General features: G+C 34.6%; 1 protein-coding gene across 2 annotated transcripts in view; it reads right to left on the reverse strand.

Moving 5' to 3' along the window:
* The window catches only part of NAAT1 (Nutrient Amino Acid Transporter 1), a 106843-nt gene that overhangs the window by 16003 nt on the left and 69334 nt on the right, over positions 1 to 21506 (reverse strand). For both annotated transcript variants that reach the window (XM_017613985.1, XM_017613984.1), the window contains exons 6-7: positions 9003 to 9369; positions 8837 to 8936 (exon numbers count right to left, since the gene is read on the reverse strand). In XM_017613985.1, coding sequence (XP_017469474.1) covers positions 8837 to 8936; positions 9003 to 9369 — 467 coding nt within the window. The remainder of the gene's footprint in view (positions 1 to 8836; positions 8937 to 9002; positions 9370 to 21506) is intronic.

The raw sequence follows: 21506 nt of genomic DNA on the forward strand, positions 1-21506 counted from the left end.
ATTCATGATGAAATGTCAAAGCATACTGAGCATCTTTCTCTTTGACACCATGTCTGAAATCCCACGTGATCTGTCAAATACTAATGCATGAAAATCCTAACCTCAAAAAAATCACCCGTTATTTATGCCAAGTGGCAAATAAAGACTAATTATGTTTACCTTCCACAGATTTGTGAATTGTGTTTTTTATCTCAGCGAGAAGCTGCGATATAAGTGCGATTTTTGGATGCAAGTTCCAGGTGAGTTTATTCAATTGGCCAGGTTGTTAATAAAATGGTCAGTAAAAGTGCGTTTCTTGTTTAATAGGTTTTGGAAGTTGTGCCTGTTCACCTACTAGAGGCTGCAATACAAGTGCTTTACAAATAAAATTACGAAAATCCTTTTATAATTCATAAACAATCGGTCTTTTAAAAAGAAGAAAAAACTTACTAAGAGTAGTTGTGTTTGTTTAAAAAATTATTCAGTAACTCGCCAGCAACCCTCCAGTAACTTAATTTCTGCGAATTCGCACTCAAAGAAAAAATATCCAAAAAAGTACGTGAACGCAAATCCAGTAATAATTATCAAGTTTCATGAACGGCTGATAAATTGGTTCTTTATTCGCAGCAAATTCCTAATAAAACAATATATTTTATATTTAAATTGGTTTATTTGGTCAATTTCAATAATAAAAACCCAAAAATAGTTTCCTTATTAGTTTAAATTGCATACAGCAAGTTACAAGTAAAAATTAATCCATTAAAAATGCAGTAAAAACTTTGAACTTCAGCTGTTTCGCTCTCTCAATAAGTTTTTGCGTACGAAAACGCCAAAACATGAAAATTCGTACGAATTTTTCTGGATATTACCAGAAACCTAACACAACTATTGTTTATTATCTTTAACGTTGTTTTGGTAAAATAATTCTTTAATACATACTTTTTAAAAATAGTATTCAAAAAGGCGTTAAAATGGTCCTAAAATGTTCCCCTTTTTTTACTACATTTATATGCATTGCCGAAATGGGGCTACCAAAAAGGTGAGGTTATGTAACTGACATCACCTTGTTTATTCCACCATGTTTTTCGATTTTAAAAAATTTGAAATTTTTTGTTGTTGTTGCCGAAAAGTGAAGAATGCTGAGACGTCACGATTTCACAATGTCATAGAGTTTTCTGTACATTAAATGTCCTGAACTACTAAACGGCTTGACCGATTTGGTTCATATTTGGAACATATATCAGCACCATGAAAATAAATATTTCTACCAAAAATGTGGTCGCTAGGTGGCGCTGGGGTCAGCATATTCCTGAAAATTGCATTTACTTGCCGATTTGGCTCATATTTGGAACATATGTTAGCCAATTGAAAATAAATATTGGGACTAAAAATGTACATGTGGCATTGTGGACGAGATATTCCTAAAATTCTTATACACTGGTATAATGAAAGATAGCTACTATATATATGTAGAAGTATGTATGTATGTACATGTGTATGTATGTACCCACTTACGGTTGCCAGACGTACTGATTTTATCAGTACAGTACTGATTTTTCAACTCTTGTACTGATTTTATTAATTTCTACAATTAGTATGCTAATGTCCTGATTTTTGAAAATTTGTACTGATTTGTACTGAATTTTCTATTCAAACAAAATACTTTAGTATTTTCTTAAGGTTTTTACATAACGTTGGAACTTCCTTAAACTGTACTGTAAAAAATAAGAAGAAAATAATTTTATTATAGTTGACATGTTTTAGATAATGTTTGATATGCCCAAGAACTAAAACAACAAAAAGATCTATCGTTTTATGGGCATATCGCCGGGTCGTTACGTACCAGTTGCGATAATATGATGGAGCTTAAATTATTTAAAAAGAAGGCTTAAATTTTTGTCGAAAATAACTCTCAGTTTAATAACAATAAATTTCAATATTCGAATGGCTTTTACAACCCCTTTTTCTCAATTTACTGACTCTGTAAAAGAGTTTTGCATACAAGACATAGAGTTAGATACTCTTTTTAGCGAATTCTTAGTCTTTCACAGTTTTTGCGCAGTTGAAAAATTATTTAAACCATGAGGAAATGTAGATGAACTCTTTAAAAAGTGGTTCTTTTTTGCAGTATGAGAGGATCTTAAGAATAAAGTTTGCTTCCTGGCGCAAAGAGAGCAACCCGCATCTAATTAAAAATTTTGAAAGTGAACTTCAAATCAAAAGTAATTTTAAAATGAAATGTATTGAATTCTTTGAATATTTAAACACTGAAAATGGGAATGATCTCATTATTGCTATTCAAAAATGTACGAGTAAACTTGTTAGGCACGGTGCACATTAGAGCGATACGATACACGATACGAAGGCGATGCGATAATTGATACGATACGAAAGCGACATCGACATGCGTATGGTGCGACGGAGCGTATACGGTTACATACGCAACTATGGGTATATGAGCATGAATGGTTATTTTGACTTTTTTTAGTATATCTTTTTAAGTTTTAATTTAAATACAATTTCGAGATGAAATCTTGTTCTGTATAAAAAAAAACAACTAAAGAATGTACACGAAAAAAACTGGTCACAGTTAAAACGTTCTAAAACATAAATATATTAATGGAATTCAACGATATTTACATATATTTACATCTAAACTTAGTTTTATTGAAATTCGTTAAAAAAGAGTTAATTCTCTTTGTAATAAGCAAACGATCGCAATTTTGACTTTATGTCCTTCATTAGCCCTTGCACAGAAGTTTCAGTGATTTCCTTGGAAACCAGCTGCCATTTATTTTTGAATTGTTGTGCGTTTTTTACAGCTTTGTGGGTCTTAAGAAGTTTGGATTTCATAACGGCCCAGTAGGTTTCGATCGGCCGATGCTCTGGACAATTAGGTGGATTCACCTCTTTTGCTACAAAATACACTTTGTTTCTATTTTACCATCCTAAAGCCATTTTTCCGTAATGACATATCGCGAGATCAGGCCAAAAAAGCACTGGATCTTTATGAAGCCGTATAAGAGGTAAAAGTCGCTTTTGCAGACACTCCTTAACATAAACTTCTTGGTTAATTGTACCAGTGCTTACAAAAGGATCACTTTTGAAGCCGCATTGGCAAATTGCCTGCCAAATGAGAAACATTTTGGGAAATTTGTCAAACTTTTTGTTTTTATATTTATCTGCAACATTGCCTCTTTTATTTGCAGTGTGAAATTCGCGGCCCCGGATTTGTTTAAAATCGGCTTTTAAGTACGATTCGTCATCCATAACAATACAGCCAAATTTTTGTATGAGACTGTCGTACAATTTCCGAGCACGTTGTTTCGCCAACAAATTTTGCTTACCGTTGCGATTAGGTGCTGCATTCACTTTGTAAGAACGTAGTCCTGCTGTTTTGCATACTTTTTGTATATACTACCAGGGTTCCTTTTTAAAGATAAACATTCATTGTATTTTTTAAGCACATAAGTAACGGTAGACTTTGGAAATTTTAGCTTTTTTGCGATGTCGTTATGGAACATGCTGGGATTTTCCAGCTTTTTGCGCAATATTAACTCGCGATCGATTTCTTTCTTGGTCCTCGTTTCTACACTGATTTTTGTTACTAAAAAGAAATGATGCAGTAAGGTGGAAAATGCTTCCAGCTTTTTAAGTGTCTACCGATTTTTATTTTAATGTTATGATTAACCGAGCTATGCTTGGTTATGTGCGACCAGTTTTTTTCGTGTACATTCTTTAAATATAATTCATTTTCTAAGATAGGTGTACCACCACCAAAAACCCGTTTTTGTCGAATGATGTAACAACTCGTGCGATTTGCTCATATCAGGGTTGCGTGTTTTCAAATCCTTTTTGATTTAAAATTCGCTATTAATTAAGAAATATATTTGATTTATGATTTGGTTTGTTGACCAAATAAAAACTAATATTTTTTTTATTTGTGATTTGATTTGTCAACCAAATAAGATTTTTGTGATAGATTCGTCAACTAAATAAGAAATTAAATTTATTTGTGATTTGATTCGTCAACCAAATAAAAAATAGCTTTTATTTGTGTTTTGATTCGTTAACGAAATAAAAGATATAATTTATCTGTGATTTGATTTGTATAGCGAATCAATTTTATTCGTGATTTTTCAACTAAATAATACCGTTTTTATGCAATGCAAATACGATTTCCAACTTCCAGCACTGGTGCTTAGCAAGTCTTTGGGATTTTTGGGAATATTTCGGGATCTTTGGGACAATTTGACTATCTGGATTTTGGGGACAATTTCAAAATCTGAGTTATATTTATCGGTTTTGATATCGATATATTTATTGATTTCGCAATCGATATTTGTACATATTAAGAGTGGCCTTTTTGTTGTATGAAAAATTTGAAATGCATGAATCCAAAAGTTTTCGCACAGAATAATGTGAAGTTGGGGATATAAATAAATACGTAATTAGTTTAAAAGCCTTCAGGTGATTCCTAGAGGTTCCGGGTTGAGCTTTCGACCAAAAATGGCGAAATTACACCAATTTCTTTTATTTTGCATTTCTTTTTTTTAAGTATATATTAGAAAAATTCTACATTATGCTTTATTTAAAATGATATTAAATATTATTATTATTAGATATTAAATGATATATTGATATAAATGATGATTTCATATTTTTCTCAGCTCTTATATTATCGTGTACCATGGTATTTCAATCAATGTCAGACTTTTTGAGCACTTTAAAAAGGTAAATGTATTCAGTTTTCAATAAAAAATAGTTCAGGAATAAAAAATTGGGTTTCATGGTCGTAAAAGCTGAAAATTTAAAATCATAATTACAGTTTCAACATATTTCCTACTAAAAAATCAAAATGATCAACCCGGAACCACTCGGAATTTCCGGATCCGGAGAAAACAAATTTCATATTTATTTTCCTTGCCAACCTCATGTCTTTTTCGTGCGAAAACTTTCGGTTTTTGAAAATCGACCAAAAAAGGCCACTCTAGTACATATTCATCGATATTGTTATCGATTTCGTTATTAATATATTTATCGATGTACGTATCTAATAGCGTTCCCAAATGCCCCGTATTTGCCGAGACGTCCCGTATTTTGCATTAAATTTGAAATGTTCCGCCGGGACAAGATTTCCCGTATTTTCGGCAATTTCTTATATTCTTTTCAACCTGTAAACTTCTACTCAACATGGCCATGGTTTATCGCGGCTATTGTGAGCAGCATTATTGCATGCAACTCTGTAAGAAAATATAGCTAAAAATTACCGGTGATTTTTTTGAATTTTTTTTTTGTGGACGGTGTTGCGAATTTTCTTTAGNATTATTAGATATTAAATGATATATTGATATAAATGATGATTTCATATTTTTCTCAGCTCTTATATTATCGTGTACCATGGTATTTCAATCAATGTCAGACTTTTTGAGCACTTTAAAAAGGTAAATGTATTCAGTTTTCAATAAAAAATAGTTCAGGAATAAAAAATTGGGTTTCATGGTCGTAAAAGCTGAAAATTTAAAATCATAATTACAGTTTCAACATATTTCCTACTAAAAAATCAAAATGATCAACCCGGAACCACTCGGAATTTCCGGATCCGGAGAAAACAAATTTCATATTTATTTTCCTTGCCAACCTCATGTCTTTTTCGTGCGAAAACTTTCGGTTTTTGAAAATCGACCAAAAAAGGCCACTCTAGTACATATTCATCGATATTGTTATCGATTTCGTTATTAATATATTTATCGATGTACGTATCTAATAGCGTTCCCAAATGCCCCGTATTTGCCGAGACGTCCCGTATTTTGCATTAAATTTGAAATGTTCCGCCGGGACAAGATTTCCCGTATTTTCGGCAATTTCTTATATTCTTTTCAACCTGTAAACTTCTACTCAACATGGCCATGGTTTATCGCGGCTATTGTGAGCAGCATTATTGCATGCAACTCTGTAAGAAAATATAGCTAAAAATTACCGGTGATTTTTTTGAATTTTTTTTTGTGGACGGTGTTGCGAATTTTCTTTAGTGCATGAACAAAACTGACTTTTATATGGTAGAAAATGCGCAACACCCTCCACAAAAAAAAAATTAAAAAATCAATTGTAATTTTTAGCGACTTGAAACTTGCACTTTATTGTACTGAAATTGAATGGGCTATAAAACCGAATACTCAACATCTTTCTATGAAATCTAATTAAAAATATCGAAATTTTTAAGAAAATTGTTTAAGTTTAATTAATTTTTGTGAACTTTTTGCAAGCTTTGGAACCTTCATTTATGTGGTATCTGATATAGATCGACCCATATTTTAAACGAAAATTATTAACAATAAATAAATAAAGATAAGTTGCCAACAGCATCATTTTGAATTTTGCTGTTATTATTTTGACCGCAACTGTATCTCTTACTTTGCTTTTATGGTTTTGCCAATTATATGTTTACGTACATACGTACATACATATTTTTGTATAAATTAAAAAGTGTTTCCATGAAATAAACGAAATTTATCATAAACTTATAACCAGGGAACGGATTTTATGGAAATTGCCTTTTTTTCTGCTAAAGAGATAGAGTATATTCGATTAAGAATGTTCACGATTTAGCTTTCCCTGATTCCATACATACACATTTGATGTTGCCTTTTTTAAGATATTTGCCTTTTCTACCTTTAGAAAAGTGATTATAGCATTACCAATTTTTTTTTTAAGATTAAAAAAATATATTCAACAATTTTTATTGAGCTCGAGGCCGTTTTTTAATGAAAATTTATTGTAGAAAAGCGGAAAAACGGCCTCGAGCTCAATAAAAATTGTTGAATATAATTGTTATAAGGCCAAAAAATAACAAAAAACGATTAAAAAATATACACATGCCACACACAAATTGGTGTTAGAAAAATTCAAAGCCGTTTTCTCAGCTAACGTAGGCTTGGATACAATAACGGGTGTGGATAAAATTGTTAAGGGCGAGGAAAACGCCCTTATTCCTGATAATATGAACGTTTCAAACGTTCTATATTTAAATTCGGCTCCACTTGTATCAACTTACGTCGAGCGCACATTTAGTACATTCAAGGCTTTTCTTCACGAAAATCGAATAAAAATGCTGCCAGAAAACTTCAAAATACATCTTGTGCATTCAGTGTTACTACAACTATACAGATTAATGTTTTATGAGTTAGAAACTCGAAAGGATAAAATAGTCAAAGATTCAAAGTACAAATTTTTCATATAATGAACCTAGTTCATAGTTTTTCTCTTTTTACTTGTAATATAAACATTTCTAAAATAAATGTATTTTTTGATTGTTCTTAGTATTTTCCGTCTTTTTTAGTGCCTTATTTTGCTTTTTTTGTAATACCTAGTGCCTTTTCTTGCCTTTTTCGCTATTTTGTTTTGCCTTTTTTGCAATACCTATTGCCTTTTCCTGCCTTTTTCGCTATTTTATTTTGCCTTTTCCAGCCTATTTCGTTATTTTCTTTTGCCTTTTTTATAGGTTTTTAGGTCCTAAAAATCCGTTCCCTGCTTATAACTAATCAGAGCATTATTTCGTTGAAATGGATCACCTTTGTTAATATATGGTTCCTAGTTGGGCTTTTAAAGCAAATCCTTTATTTCTCATTTGTCCTGTTAATTTTTTGTCAATTCCGTATTTTTGGGACAAATTTTCAATACTGCTATCGATATATTTATCGATATTGTTATGAACACATTTCTCGATATAGTTATCGATAGATTTATTGATATGTATATACATACACATATAGTCCCTGGAATCCAAAAAATCGAGGCAGTCTCGAATCCCAAAATACCCAAAGTAGTGTCGAAAATCCCGAAATAGTCCCAAAAATCCCGAAGTAGTTCCGAAGTCCCGATAATCCTGAAAACCTGGAAGCAGTCGCGAAAATTTCGAAGTGTTCGCGAAAAGCCCAGAAAGGTCCCAAAAATCCTGAAGTAGTCCCGAAGATTCCAATATTGTTCCGAGAATACCGAAGAAGTCTCGAATATTCCAAAGTGGTCTCCAAAATCCTGAAGACTCCCATTTATTCCGGAGAGTTTCGAAAATCCTGGAAATCTCGAAGTAGCCCGAAAATCTCTAAGTAGTGAGCACTATTTTTCATAGAACTGGAAATTCTACAAATCAAGTCACAAATACAAATAATTTTTTTTTTGTTGATAAAGCAAATCACAAATAAAACGTATTTTTTAATTGGTTGACGGATCAAATCACAAATAAATTTGATTTCTTATTTGGTTGACGAATCAAATCATAAATAATTTTTATTTTTCATTTGGTCGGCAAATCATATCTCAAATCATATTTATTTAGGATTTGTGATGCAACTTTCAATTCAAAAATAAATTTGGTTTATGGATTCGTGATTTGACTAATTCAAAAACACGCAACCTTGCCTCATATGTACATACATATATCTCGTAAACTACTTCACCAATCTGTACCAAAATTTGCCTCCTTAAGCACCGCCTTGAAAAATGTTTAAATCGGACAAAAACCGTAACTTTTAGGTATCGAAAATTATAGGTTTTTACTTATAACTCCTTTAGCATTTAAAGAAATTGAATCACGCGAGAATTTATTATTTTATCAATGGAATTCAAACAATTTAGTGTATTCATAGTATATATAATTAATTTTTGTGTGATCAAGTTAAAAACTTTCTTAATCAAAGCGTTGAATGGTAGAGATTTGACCAAATTCATAATCATAGGACCTTTTCTCTCGTCTGAAATTAGGATTCCACCAAAGAATTGGTCCCAAGAAATTATCTCTTATTCGTGTGTAATACTGTTAGGTATTGGTAATATGCATAATAAACGAAAAGAAACTTACCATATATCCATGAAATGCTGATTGTTTCAAGAATAGCTAAGCCAAAAATAACAAACGTTCCACCATAGAAATCTACCAAGTTCAAAATCCACTGCCCGCCCTATAAATGTTATACAATATGTATTATCTGAAATGGTAAATTAAGCACATTGTATATTTTTACTACCGGCGTAACGTAAATTATGCTCGCTAAAAATCCACAAATTGATGTTAGCAATGCAACTTTCCAGTACCGGAGCGATTTAAATTGATCACATATGATTGTGACAATGGTACATTGTAGGGCGACAATGGAACCTACTCCTAAAACAAATAGCATGAAAAAGAAAAGAACGGCGAAAACCTGGGGAACGGCTTGAAACTTCGCAATGGCATCCGGATATGAAATGAAGGCAAGACCAGTACCGCTTTTTATTACTTCTTTAATGTCAGTGATTTGAAGATTATGCGCCAAATTTCCAAGTATTCCGAAAATGGATATACCTGCCAACATACTTGTGGCAGTATCCAACGAAGTAACAATCATTGCGTCCCTGAAAAATTTTTTGTATTCGTATATATGTATATATTTATGTATCATACTGGGAAGCTAGGTAAGCAACTTAGAGCGCTGTAAATGCTACTTTTCTGGTGCGTTCTAATATATGGTACATATGTACATACGAGTAGATGCAAAAAAGAGCATTTACATATGCAGATACATATCGTGTAAGAGCGCTGTTAAGAAGTAATTCATGTTTTCTTTCAGCTTTTAGTACCAAAATTGTCATCATAACCAATGCCATCTACTAGTAAAGACAAAATAAACACCTCCTTTAATTATATCCAAAACTCTTCGTCTTCTTATTTGGCGCTATAACCGCCTAAGCGATTTTGACCGAGTTCAACAAAGCACGCCAGTCGTTTCTTTTCTGTGCCAACCAGAGTGCCCAGATTTCGCGTTTTCGCGCCAATTTGGCGATTTAGGAAATCGCCATAGGCGATTTTTTCCCTTTTTTCCAATTGTAAANATTATATCCAAAACTCTTCGTCTTCTTATTTGGCGCTATAACCGCCTAAGCGATTTTGACCGAGTTCAACAAAGCACGCCAGTCGTTTCTTTTCTGTGCCAACCAGAGTGCCCAGATTTGGCGTTTTCGCGCCAATTTGGCGANAGGAAATCGCCATAGGCGATTTTTTCCCTTTTTTCCAATTGTAAAAATATACAAAACTTAGTTTTCCACAACAATTTTACAGAAGCGGCTAATGAACTGCGTTTATCACGGACTTGACTTAAGAAGCATATTAAAAGACTGTCAGAAATTTCTAATCACCCTAATCGAAGAACTTTTGAAACGATTACCTAGTCAATTAAAAACTTTTAAAAAAGCTTTGATTTTGTCACCAGAAAAGTGTGTGAATCACAAGAGGGCGAGTTTCAGGGACCTTCTAATTCACAATTTACCTCGTCAAGAAAATCAGCCGAAACTAAATATTTTAATCTTTTAACTTTGCCATGGAATAACTTTTTTCAGAACCATTTCATCCGACTCTGAAGAATTTTGCATAATTGCTTACATATTATTATCCTTGCCGCACTCACATGGTTTTGTTGAGCGTGTTTTTTCCGTAATGAATTCAACAAAAACTAAGATTCGAAATGAGATGAGGTTGGAAAGCTTTAATTCAATAGTTCGAATAAAGTGTGATATGAAGGCTAATAGTTTCTGCTGCAAAACGTTTCCAATATCAAACAGTATGCTATCAAGGTTGAATAGCTCAATATATGACAACAACAGAAATGTAAATGATTCAGACACTATAGGTTATTTTGAAGAAATTGTGGAAATAGCTAATCTCGCCTTATTAATAAATAATAATATCTAATATATGGTTACACATATGTTAGTGTTTGGCCGAGCTTCTCCTCCGATTTGTGGCGTGCGCCTTGATGTTGTCACACAAAGCGGAGGGACCTACAGTTTTACGCCGACTCCGAACGGCGATTGTATTTTTATGAGAAGCTGTTTTTCATGGCAGAAATACACTCGGAGGTTTGCCATTGCCTGCCGAGGGACGACCGCTGTTAAGAAAAAACCTTTTTTTCTATATTTTTGCGATGTTGCTTTGCCCAGGGTTTGACCCCAGGCATTGTGGAGTGGAAGCGCGCACTGCTTACCACTACACCACAGCGGCCACTCGCCTTATTATAGGTTTCTATTTATTTTTAGCGCCGAGCTCTTAAAAGCGGATTGTGTGATTAATCGATTAATATGAGTTAAAATAAATTTAGTATTTGCGCAGAACTATTGCAAAATGTGTTATGTGTATGCGTATTTTTAAAGAAAATTGTTTGTACATCACTATTATATAAGTGAGTTGTGTATTATTACCCTCTGAAGGTATTATATTCGTGTTTGGTTTTAAAAACTGTATTATAACAAGATCTCATTTTTAAAATAAAAGATTTGTTAAATCGATTTCATGAATTTTATTGAAAGAAAGTTTAAAACAAGCCGGACACCCTGGTGCCAACTGACGCCAATTGGAAATGCCAGGTGAAGCCAAGTCCTTCTCCACCTGGTCTTTCCATCGCAGTGGCGGCCTCCCTCGTCCTTAGCTACCACCATCGGGTTTGGAGTTGAATATTTTCAGAGCTGGAGCGTCGGTGTCCATTGGAACGATATGGTCAAGCCGATGCCGTGTAATAAAGCCATAGGATATAACGCCATATGGCTTTATTTCACTTTACATTGAGAAACAAAGCCATATTTTTGCGTATGGTCTTATTTCTCACTGTGGAAGTGAAATAAAGCCATTATGGCGTTATTGCACCTTTGATAATTTTTTGTGTAATGTTTACCTAGTGCAGTGCATATAAACATAAAGTAACTCGGTAATTCTCTAGTTGAAGTTACAACTTGAAAAACAACAAAAACATCCAAAACTGTCAGGAGGGGTACCCTCGGCGCATTTTTATCCCCGTAAAGGTTATTATAACAAAAAAAAAAACTTTTTTGAAATGTTGCTCTTTTTTATGAGTAATTGCACGCTCAAAAATGCACTAAATCACCAATATTCTCTTTTGAAACACTAGTAAAATATATTATTTGAACAACTTTTTCAAAAAGAACATAAATTTTACAACAAAAGATTGTTTATTTTGTTATTAAAAAACAAGTAAACAATGAAACGAGAAACTGCAAAACGGCGTAAAGTGCTGCCACTTTATTTATGTTTCATAATAATTCAGTTTTTCTTATAAAGCGTCTGCAATGTTGAGTAGTTTTCGGTTTTATCATTAGCAATTTTATACACACTTTAATTTTATATAAGTATATCTTACAGATATAAAGGAAAATCTCATAGATATATACATATGTATATATATTAATTTGTATAGATATACGTATGTACGTATGTATATGAAATTTTCTTTTAAATCGGTAAGATGCATATTAACTTGATGTATGTATAAAATTATTAATGAGAAAAACGAAAAGTACTCAACCTCATATACATAATATGTATATGAATATGTATATATTATAACGTCGTTTAAAGTACAAAACCGCGTATCGCCGTTCTGCAAAAGCGCGTAACTGACATGTTTTGCCAAAAATTGGATTTGCTAACCGAAGCTTTCNTGCGCAGAACTATTGCAAAATGTGTTATGTGTATGCGTATTTTTAAAGAAAATTGTTTGTACATCACTATTATATAAGTGAGTTGTGTATTATTACCCTCTGAAGGTATTATATTCGTGTTTGGTTTTAAAAACTGTATTATAACAAGATCTCATTTTTAAAATAAAAGATTTGTTAAATCGATTTCATGAATTTTATTGAAAGAAAGTTTAAAACAAGCCGGACACCCTGGTGCCAACTGACGCCAATTGGAAATGCCAGGTGAAGCCAAGTCCTTCTCCACCTGGTCTTTCCATCGCAGTGGCGGCCTCCCTCGTCCTTAGCTACCACCATCGGGTTTGGAGTTGAATATTTTCAGAGCTGGAGCGTCGGTGTCCATTGGAACGATATGGTCAAGCCGATGCCGTGTAATAAAGCCATAGGATATAACGCCATATGGCTTTATTTCACTTTACATTGAGAAACAAAGCCATATTTTTGCGTATGGTCTTATTTCTCACTGTGGAAGTGAAATAAAGCCATTATGGCGTTATTGCACCTTTGATAATTTTTTGTGTAATGTTTACCTAGTGCAGTGCATATAAACATAAAGTAACTCGGTAATTCTCTAGTTGAAGTTACAACTTGAAAAACAACAAAAACATCCAAAACTGTCAGGAGGGGTACCCTCGGCGCATTTTTATCCCCGTAAAGGTTATTATAACAAAAAAAAAAACTTTTTTGAAATGTTGCTCTTTTTTATGAGTAATTGCACGCTCAAAAATGCACTAAATCACCAATATTCTCTTTTGAAACACTAGTAAAATATATTATTTGAACAACTTTTTCAAAAAGAACATAAATTTTACAACAAAAGATTGTTTATTTTGTTATTAAAAAACAAGTAAACAATGAAACGAGAAACTGCAAAACGGCGTAAAGTGCTGCCACTTTATTTATGTTTCATAATAATTCAGTTTTTCTTATAAAGCGTCTGCAATGTTGAGTAGTTTTCGGTTTTATCATTAGCAATTTTATACACACTTTAATTTTATATAAGTATATCTTACAGATATAAAGGAAAATCTCATAGATATATACATATGTATATATATTAATTTGTATAGATATACGTATGTACGTATGTATATGAAATTTTCTTTTAAATCGGTAAGATGCATATTAACTTGATGTATGTATAAAATTATTAATGAGAAAAACGAAAAGTACTCAACCTCATATACATAATATGTATATGTATATGTATATATTATAACGTCGTTTAAAGTACAAAACCGCGTATCGCCGTTCTGCAAAAGCGCGTAACTGACATGTTTTGCCAAAAATTGGATTTGCTAACCGAAGCTTTCGCTCAAGCCTTATCCATTCGTGCTGAAATATACTAGCCAGAAATGCGATTCCTTTATAAAAGAGAGAACAATTTTGAAATATGAGTGTTTTTACTCTCTATAAAATAATGTATGTAACCTCACATACGCGGTTTTGCGTTATCTTGATACGCGGTTTTGAATTATGTTGATACGCGGTTTTGTACCTTAAACGACGATATATAGATATATAAATATATCTTACTGATTTAAAAGAAAACCTCATACATATACATATGTATACTATCAACAGCAAGAGGCGCGTCCGGACGGTCAAGCCATATGGCTTTATTTCTCCATGTGAAGAGAAATAAAGCCATATGGCGTTATTTCCTATGGCTTTATTGCACGGCACCGGCCAAGCCAACGGAGCCACTGTATTTTAATTCGCTGCACTATGTCCATGCTGTTGTAAAGCTCATACAGCTCGTCATTCCATTGTCTGCGGTACTCGCCGTCGCCAACGCGTAAAGGCCCGTAAATCTTCCGCAAAATCTTTCTCTCGAATACTCCAAGAGCCGCCTCATCGGATGTTGTCATTGTCCGTGCTTCTGCGCCATATAACAGCACGGACATGATGAGTGACTTATAGAGTGTGGTTTTCGTACGTCGAGAGAGGACTTTAGTACTTCTGAATTGCCCACTCAGTCCAAAGAAGCACTTGATGGCAAGAGTGATGCTACGTTGGCTTTCCATGGTGACATTGTTATCGGTGTTATTGCTGGTTCCCAAGTAAACGAAATTCTCTTCTTTCTCGAAATTATAACTGTCAACAGTGGCGTGGGTCTCAAGGCGCGAATGTGATGACTGTTTGTTTTATGACAGGAGATACTTCGTCTGTCCTCGTTTACCGAAAGCGGCTTTAAAGTCGACAAATAAGTGCTGAGTGTCGATCCTTTTCTCGCGTCTTTTTTTTTCGTATTGGAATACCTGGTCTATGGTGAATTTGCCAGGCCTAAAGCCACACTGATAAGGCCCAATCAGTTCATTGACGGTGGGCTTCAGTCTTTTACACAATGCGCACGATAAGACCGTGTAACCTTGCATTATGTCAAAATTACTGAGATCAGAAACTGCCCCAACTAATAGCTGTTCATTTGGTGTCAAGTGCGTTTTCATCACATCATAAAAAATTACCAAATGTAGATTCGCAGTGCATTTCGAAGACTGTCGTCAAATTTTGGTGTCAAGTGATTAACATTCCGTTTTCATTACTGATGTCAAATGTGAGGTGAAATTTTTTAACCTATGCTTAGCAGGCTAATCCCGCGGTAGTTGGCCCGTATTGCGGGGTCGCCTTTTTTGTAGATTTGGCAGAGCCTGGGTGGCTTAAATTATTTTGAAACAAAAACAAACGTAATGTGCTATTGAATGTTAGAGTTCCATTCAGTATAGAATGTGAATGTAACAGAAGCATTCGCAATCATCGTGATTGTAAATTTTGGAAGAATGCAAACACTTTTGATCATTCATAGTAGAAAGTAGTCGTTTTGCTTCTGTTTTTCTACCACTGCTACAATTTGGTAATGCATTACCTATGACCAAAAGTACGTTATGGCTTTAGATAATCAGCCCATACTTTTTGAAACCAACTGCATTTTTTTGAAGGAAACTTGCAGTCAATTTTATGTAACGAAGTTTTATTTGTATAAAGCGACATTTTTATTTCCCAATACCAGGCGCTCTATACATATATATATGAAGTAGCAACCCTGCAAACCATTTTTGCAGAGTATTCTGCAATGTAAAGAACTTTTAAAGAGTTCGTTAAGATTTAATTAGATTTTTTGCCGAATTTTCTAAAATGAAATAAATTACGCACACTTCCATTCTTTTACGAAATTTCGGGACGAAAATAATGGTCTATGTGAAGAATATCTTTCAGAATTTTTCCAGAATTTTCTTTATTTTTCGTACAGAAATTTCTTTACGAGTTCGTGTCAACCACTTCATATAATTTTCTTTGAAAATTCGTAAAAAAATCGTTACAGAAATGAGGTACTCCTAACGATTTCCTTAAGATTTCGGGAACTTTGGTTTGCAGGGAAGCTTTCTATACGCATAAATTTGTTTGTAGAACTTTTTAATTTTTATTTTTTGTAGAAGCCTTTGAACTTTACAAAGTAAAATTTTGGAAATTTAAAAATTTATACAAACAATTTTGTACGTAGAAATAGAAAACTTGTTACTTCACATGTATGGGCGCCTGGTATTGGGAAATAAAAATATCGCTTTATCAAAGAACATAGACAACAACAAGAAGGGACAACTCGTTTTAATTGTGGCGAAAGTGCGCAACAGGGGCGTGCCTTCTCTTTTCATCCAATCAAAAAACGCACTAGAGAAAAAAAGAAGGCACGCCCCTGTTGCGCACTTTCGCCACAATTATAACGAGTTGTCCCTTCTTGTTATCTACGTTCTTTGGTAGTACTGAATGATCAAAAGTGTTTGCATTCAACCAAAATTTACAATCACGATGATTGCGAATGCTTCTGTTACATTCAAATTCTATACTGAATGGAACTCTTACATTCAATAACAGGCTGGCTTCCAAAACGTATCAATACAATGTTTGGAAACTGTTATACTGCGGTATTCAAACTGTTTGTATATGCAGAGTTGCGACACATTGCAACCATATACATTGCATATTTTAAATACTCAGTATGCCAATGAACAGTTTTTATGAATTTTCCATTTTTAAAACACCAATGGTAACCAATAACAAACGAAGCATCAACTTTGTTTCTGATGCGCTGATTGCGCTAGCGATGCGTTTCAACAAATTTTCGGATGCGTTTTAGAAAAGTATACATCGTCAACATTTTGTAGTTCGGCGTTATTGAACGTTATACTTTGTACGTATGCAAAGGAAATGACGTTTTGGAAGTCAGCCACACATTACGTTTGTTTTTGTTTCTAAATAATTTAAGCCACTGCCAAATCTCAAAAAAAAGGCGACCCCGTAATATGGGCCAACTACCGCGGGATTAGCCTTCTAAGCATAGGTTACAAAATTTCACCTCACATTTGACATTAGTAATGAAAACGGGATGTCAATCACTTGACACCAAAAGTTGACGACAGTCTTCGAAATGCACTGCGATATCTACATTTGGTAATTTTTTATGATGTGATGAAAAGGCATTTGACACCAAATGAACAGCTGTTAGCATCGTACAGTTTCCTAAGTAAAAACACTATCAGCTGACTGCCAAAAAATGCCTACAGCTGAGATCACCTGTTTTTTGGCATTTGCTCTTATCTTTCACAATTTCTTTCATTTCTATTACAATTTCTTCCATTTCCATTACAATTTATTCAAAATACACTAACACATTGAACCAATACACTAACCAAGAACAGACCTACAGCCTGCCAAACTCACACCTACATCCTGCCAGGAAAAACGGTAAGAAGAAGAGTTACTTTACTTATGGAACTGTACGATGGCTATTAGTTGGGGCAGTTTCTGATGTCAGTAATTGTGACATAATGCAAGGTTACACGGTCTAATCGAGCGTATTGTGTGAAAGACTGAAGCCCACCGTCAATGAACTGATTGGGCCTTATCAGTGTGGCTTTAGACCTGGCAAATCCACCATAGACCAGGTATTCACAATACATTTAAATACAGCGGCTCCGTTGGCTCCAGCTCTAAAAATATTCAACTCCGAACCCGCTGGTGGTAGCATAGGACGAGGGAGGCCCCCAATGCGATGGAGAGACCAGGTGGAGAAGGCCTTGGCTTCACCTGGCATTTCCAATTGGCTTCAGTTGGCACAAAAAATATCGTTTTTTTTTACAAATAAAAACTGTCGTAAAGAGTGGCAGCGCGAAAATGGGCAAATCTGTATCTATGTATTGTAGAAAAGAACATTATATGTACGTGCATAAACCATGGACTGAATAATGAAAGCTGCTATCATTCGATTGTTGTTATGCATGATTATTTCATGTTCTGCATATTTTCCCATCTTTTAAAGAAAAAGATTATAGATACTAATTGTCTTGGAATATTTTGCACTCAGTTTTTAAACAACCAAAACTATAAATTTGTATAATACGTTCATGTTAATCAAGCTGCGTTTCATGTGTGGAGGTGTCCAAGCATAAGCATCCATTCGTAGAACATGGTTTAGCCCGCGTGACCGCTGTGCATTGATACGCGACACTATGTCAATATCGTTGTAAAGCTCATACACCTCATTATTCCGTCATCTAAACTTAAATATTTTTCGTAGTGTATAAAATTTGATTGGAACTGAAGTATAGAATGCACACATACCAAANTTTTTTTTACAAATAAAAACTGTCGTAAAGAGTGGCAGCGCGAAAATGGGCAAATCTGTATCTATGTATTGTAGAAAAGAACATTATATGTACGTGCATAAACCATGGACTGAATAATGAAAGCTGCTATCATTCGATTGTTGTTATGCATGATTATTTCATGTTCTGCATATTTTCCCATCTTTTAAAGAAAAAGATTATAGATACTAATTGTCTTGGAATATTTTGCACTCAGTTTTTAAACAACCAAAACTATAAATTTGTATGATACGTTCATGTTAATCAAGCTGCGTTTCATGTGTGGAGGTGTCCAAGCATAAGCATCCATTCGTAGAACATGGCTTAGCCCGCGTGACCGCTGTGCATTGATACGCGACACTATGTCAATATCGTTGTAAAGCTCATACACCTCATTATTCCGTCATCTAAACTTAAATATTTTTCGTAGTGTATAAAATTTGATTGGAACTGAAGTATAGAATGCACACATACCAAAGCGTTCATTCATCTGGAAGCTAATTCAGTATTGAATTCTGTTTAGTTCAGCATTCTCAGTTTTTCATTCAGGCATTTACCACCTTGCTGTGTGAAATCAATTTTTTTTTGGAATGATTGTAGATTGAAAAAATATAAGCCACACTACCAGACAAGAGAAAAAATAATGAAATCCTATTTGTAAATATTTCATGATTAAAATTCTAAATGATTTCACAGTTACACAGCTCTGTTTGTTGTTTTTCAGCCGCGTAATCGCTATTCGTACCTCCTAATCATATTCGTTCATAATCAGCCGGTGGGACATCGACTCCATTGTCATCGACTGGGGGCTCGGGTTCGCCTTCTACACTACTTTCAGTGCTGCTGCCATTTAATAGGATGGAAAAGTTTTCCCTCCATAATTTAAGTACCTTCTGGACGTCTGTCTCTAGGTTGGCATGGTTGTTCTTACTGGAGTTCGTTCTGGTCTTTATACCTTCCGTAAGTCGCCTAACTCTCTGATAAAATTTTCGGGTGTTTTTCCTGCCGGCCAGCATTTCAAGTTATTTCAACCCCTCTCTTCTTATTGCGGCAAATAAGGCTCGCTTCCCTCTTCAGTTCCCTATAACGGTCCGACATGGCTCGCGTTGCGCCCGATCGCAACGTGGCCTTGCAGGCTGCATCTTTTTTCTCTGCAGCTTCTTGACACTCCAGTTGTTCTTTCGGGCTCGCTGAAATCCGACTATTTCTTCGGCGACGGTACTTAATGAGCGGGAAATATGGGTTCACTCCTCGCGCGTATCGGTTTGTTGAAGAGTGCTCTCAGAGAGCAGGTGTGTGAGTAGAGTGGCGAATAAATTGGCAATCGTTGGGCGGATATTTTTTGCTGCACCAGGCGGGTGCGTTTCTTGGCTGCAACAAGATAGTGGTCCGAGTCGATGGTTGGCCCTCGGAGTGTACATATATCTCGAACACTAGAATCAAGCCTTCCGTCTATCACAATATGGTCGATTTGGTTTCTCAGTTTTCGATCCCACCACAAATCCAACAGCAAATTTGCACTCCTTTACATGGCAAATATAGTAGACGTCGCAAGGCTCCAGGCTTACCTTGCTTTGTTCCGTCAGCCTTAGTCTTCCCGTGGACATCAACCATCCGGGCAGAGGCACCTTTCCCGTTAAGGGTTCGGATATTTCAGGTTTATACCCTCAAATCATAGCCCTTTATACGTTTGCTGTGGTCGTCATCATTGTGTCTAATGCGATGTTTTCCTCTTTCTTCATTGGGCGGGGTTTTAACGAGGCGGGACCCAAACCCAGCCCATGCGAAGTTTTACGCCTTCTCACATTAGCTCCCCCCCAAACGGGTGTTTGGTTGCTTTCCAGAGGATACGTGGATATACATATCCGGACGTTGTGAGCTGCAATTTGAACCGTACGCATAAGAATCGCTTCCGGCCACTCCCAGGTGATTGGCAGTCAAAAGGTTTTCGGACGGAACCATGATAAATATATGTTTTGTTAACCTTTTTAATTGATACTGAAGAAATATATGATACATTTCCGGATTTTTTTCTGATATTTATTTGAGAAAACATACTTCTTATTTGTTCATATTTATTTTTGTTTGGAAAGCTAAGAAGAGTGATACGGATAAATAATGACATTAATGTATGTAAGTTCAATTGAATCTTTTTCGATTTGAGTTATCATTCTTACAAACAAACTTTTAAATTTTCAGTAAAATAACACAGTGCTTCAAAAAAGAATAAAGCAGAAATACCTGGGAAGTTATATATATTTTCTGGTAGGTCTTTTCGAGTAAAACCAGAATCGAAATATGATATTTGCCAAACCTCCCCAAAATCTTGACTTATCGTTGAAAACAAACCGGGTTTTCGTACTTTTGCGCACTTATGATGAACAAGGCAACACTTTCACCAAGAAATAGCTACAATTACAAAACGTTTCGGAGGAAAAAATGAAATTAGAATGATTTCAGAACATTGCTGGTCACGACAACGAGAAACTGATGATGCTGAATTAAGCAAAAAACGGTCAAGGAAACATTTTCGAGTAGTATAGTCAATAATAATATTTTTGAAAAATTGTGTTTTCATAAAAAGTTGTATAACTCCGTAAACTTTCGTACGGTTTTTGAAAATAAATACTAGCTTTTTCGTTATTAAATTTAGTTTTACAATCAATTAGCGACTAGTATGGTTTTCTTATAAAATAGTGCGTAAAAACCTCCCAAACTTTAAAAAAAAAATGTGTTTGCAGGGTAAATACACACAGATCCCTTACGGTTTCTTTATTCGCATATATGTATATCGTTCGAAAAGCCCAAATTTCTTTTTAAACCCGGCAATAAACTGAAACTCGGTTCATAATCAACTAAGTTACAGGCTTATAAATGCGCAAAAGTACGAAAAACCGGGTTTTAACTGTAAATCAAGAATTTGGGGGTGTTTGGAAAATTTCATATTTTGATTCTTGTTTTACTCGAAAAGATCTACCAGAAAATATAAGTAACTTCCCAGGTATTTTTTTGGTGTCGTACAGTGTAATTTGTTGAGAATTCGAAAAAATTCGCATCAAATCGACAGCCGGTAAGGTAAGCAACTTACACTTCACCCGACGGTCCTTACCACTTCCCTGCCGAATCTGCCTTACTTTAAGACTGCTTTTACGCAGTTCAAGTATTATATTCAATTCTGCTCGCATGTGGAAGAGAGGGGGTGAGAAGAAAAGGGACGAGTACACATGCGTCTGTACCGTCAAGTCGTTTCAACTTTCTTGATTCGCTTTTGTCATTTTCGTTGCTTCCCATTTAAAGAACCAAAAACTTGAATTCAAAAGAATTGAAACGTGTAAAAGCAAATAGAAAACACAAAAGAGAATGAGC

The sequence above is a fragment of the Rhagoletis zephyria genome, unplaced genomic scaffold, assembly GCF_001687245.7.
Source record: "Rhagoletis zephyria isolate East Lansing unplaced genomic scaffold, Rhagoletis_zephyria_1.1 Rzeph_scaffold_00747, whole genome shotgun sequence".
NCBI lineage: Eukaryota > Metazoa > Arthropoda > Insecta > Diptera > Tephritidae > Rhagoletis > Rhagoletis zephyria.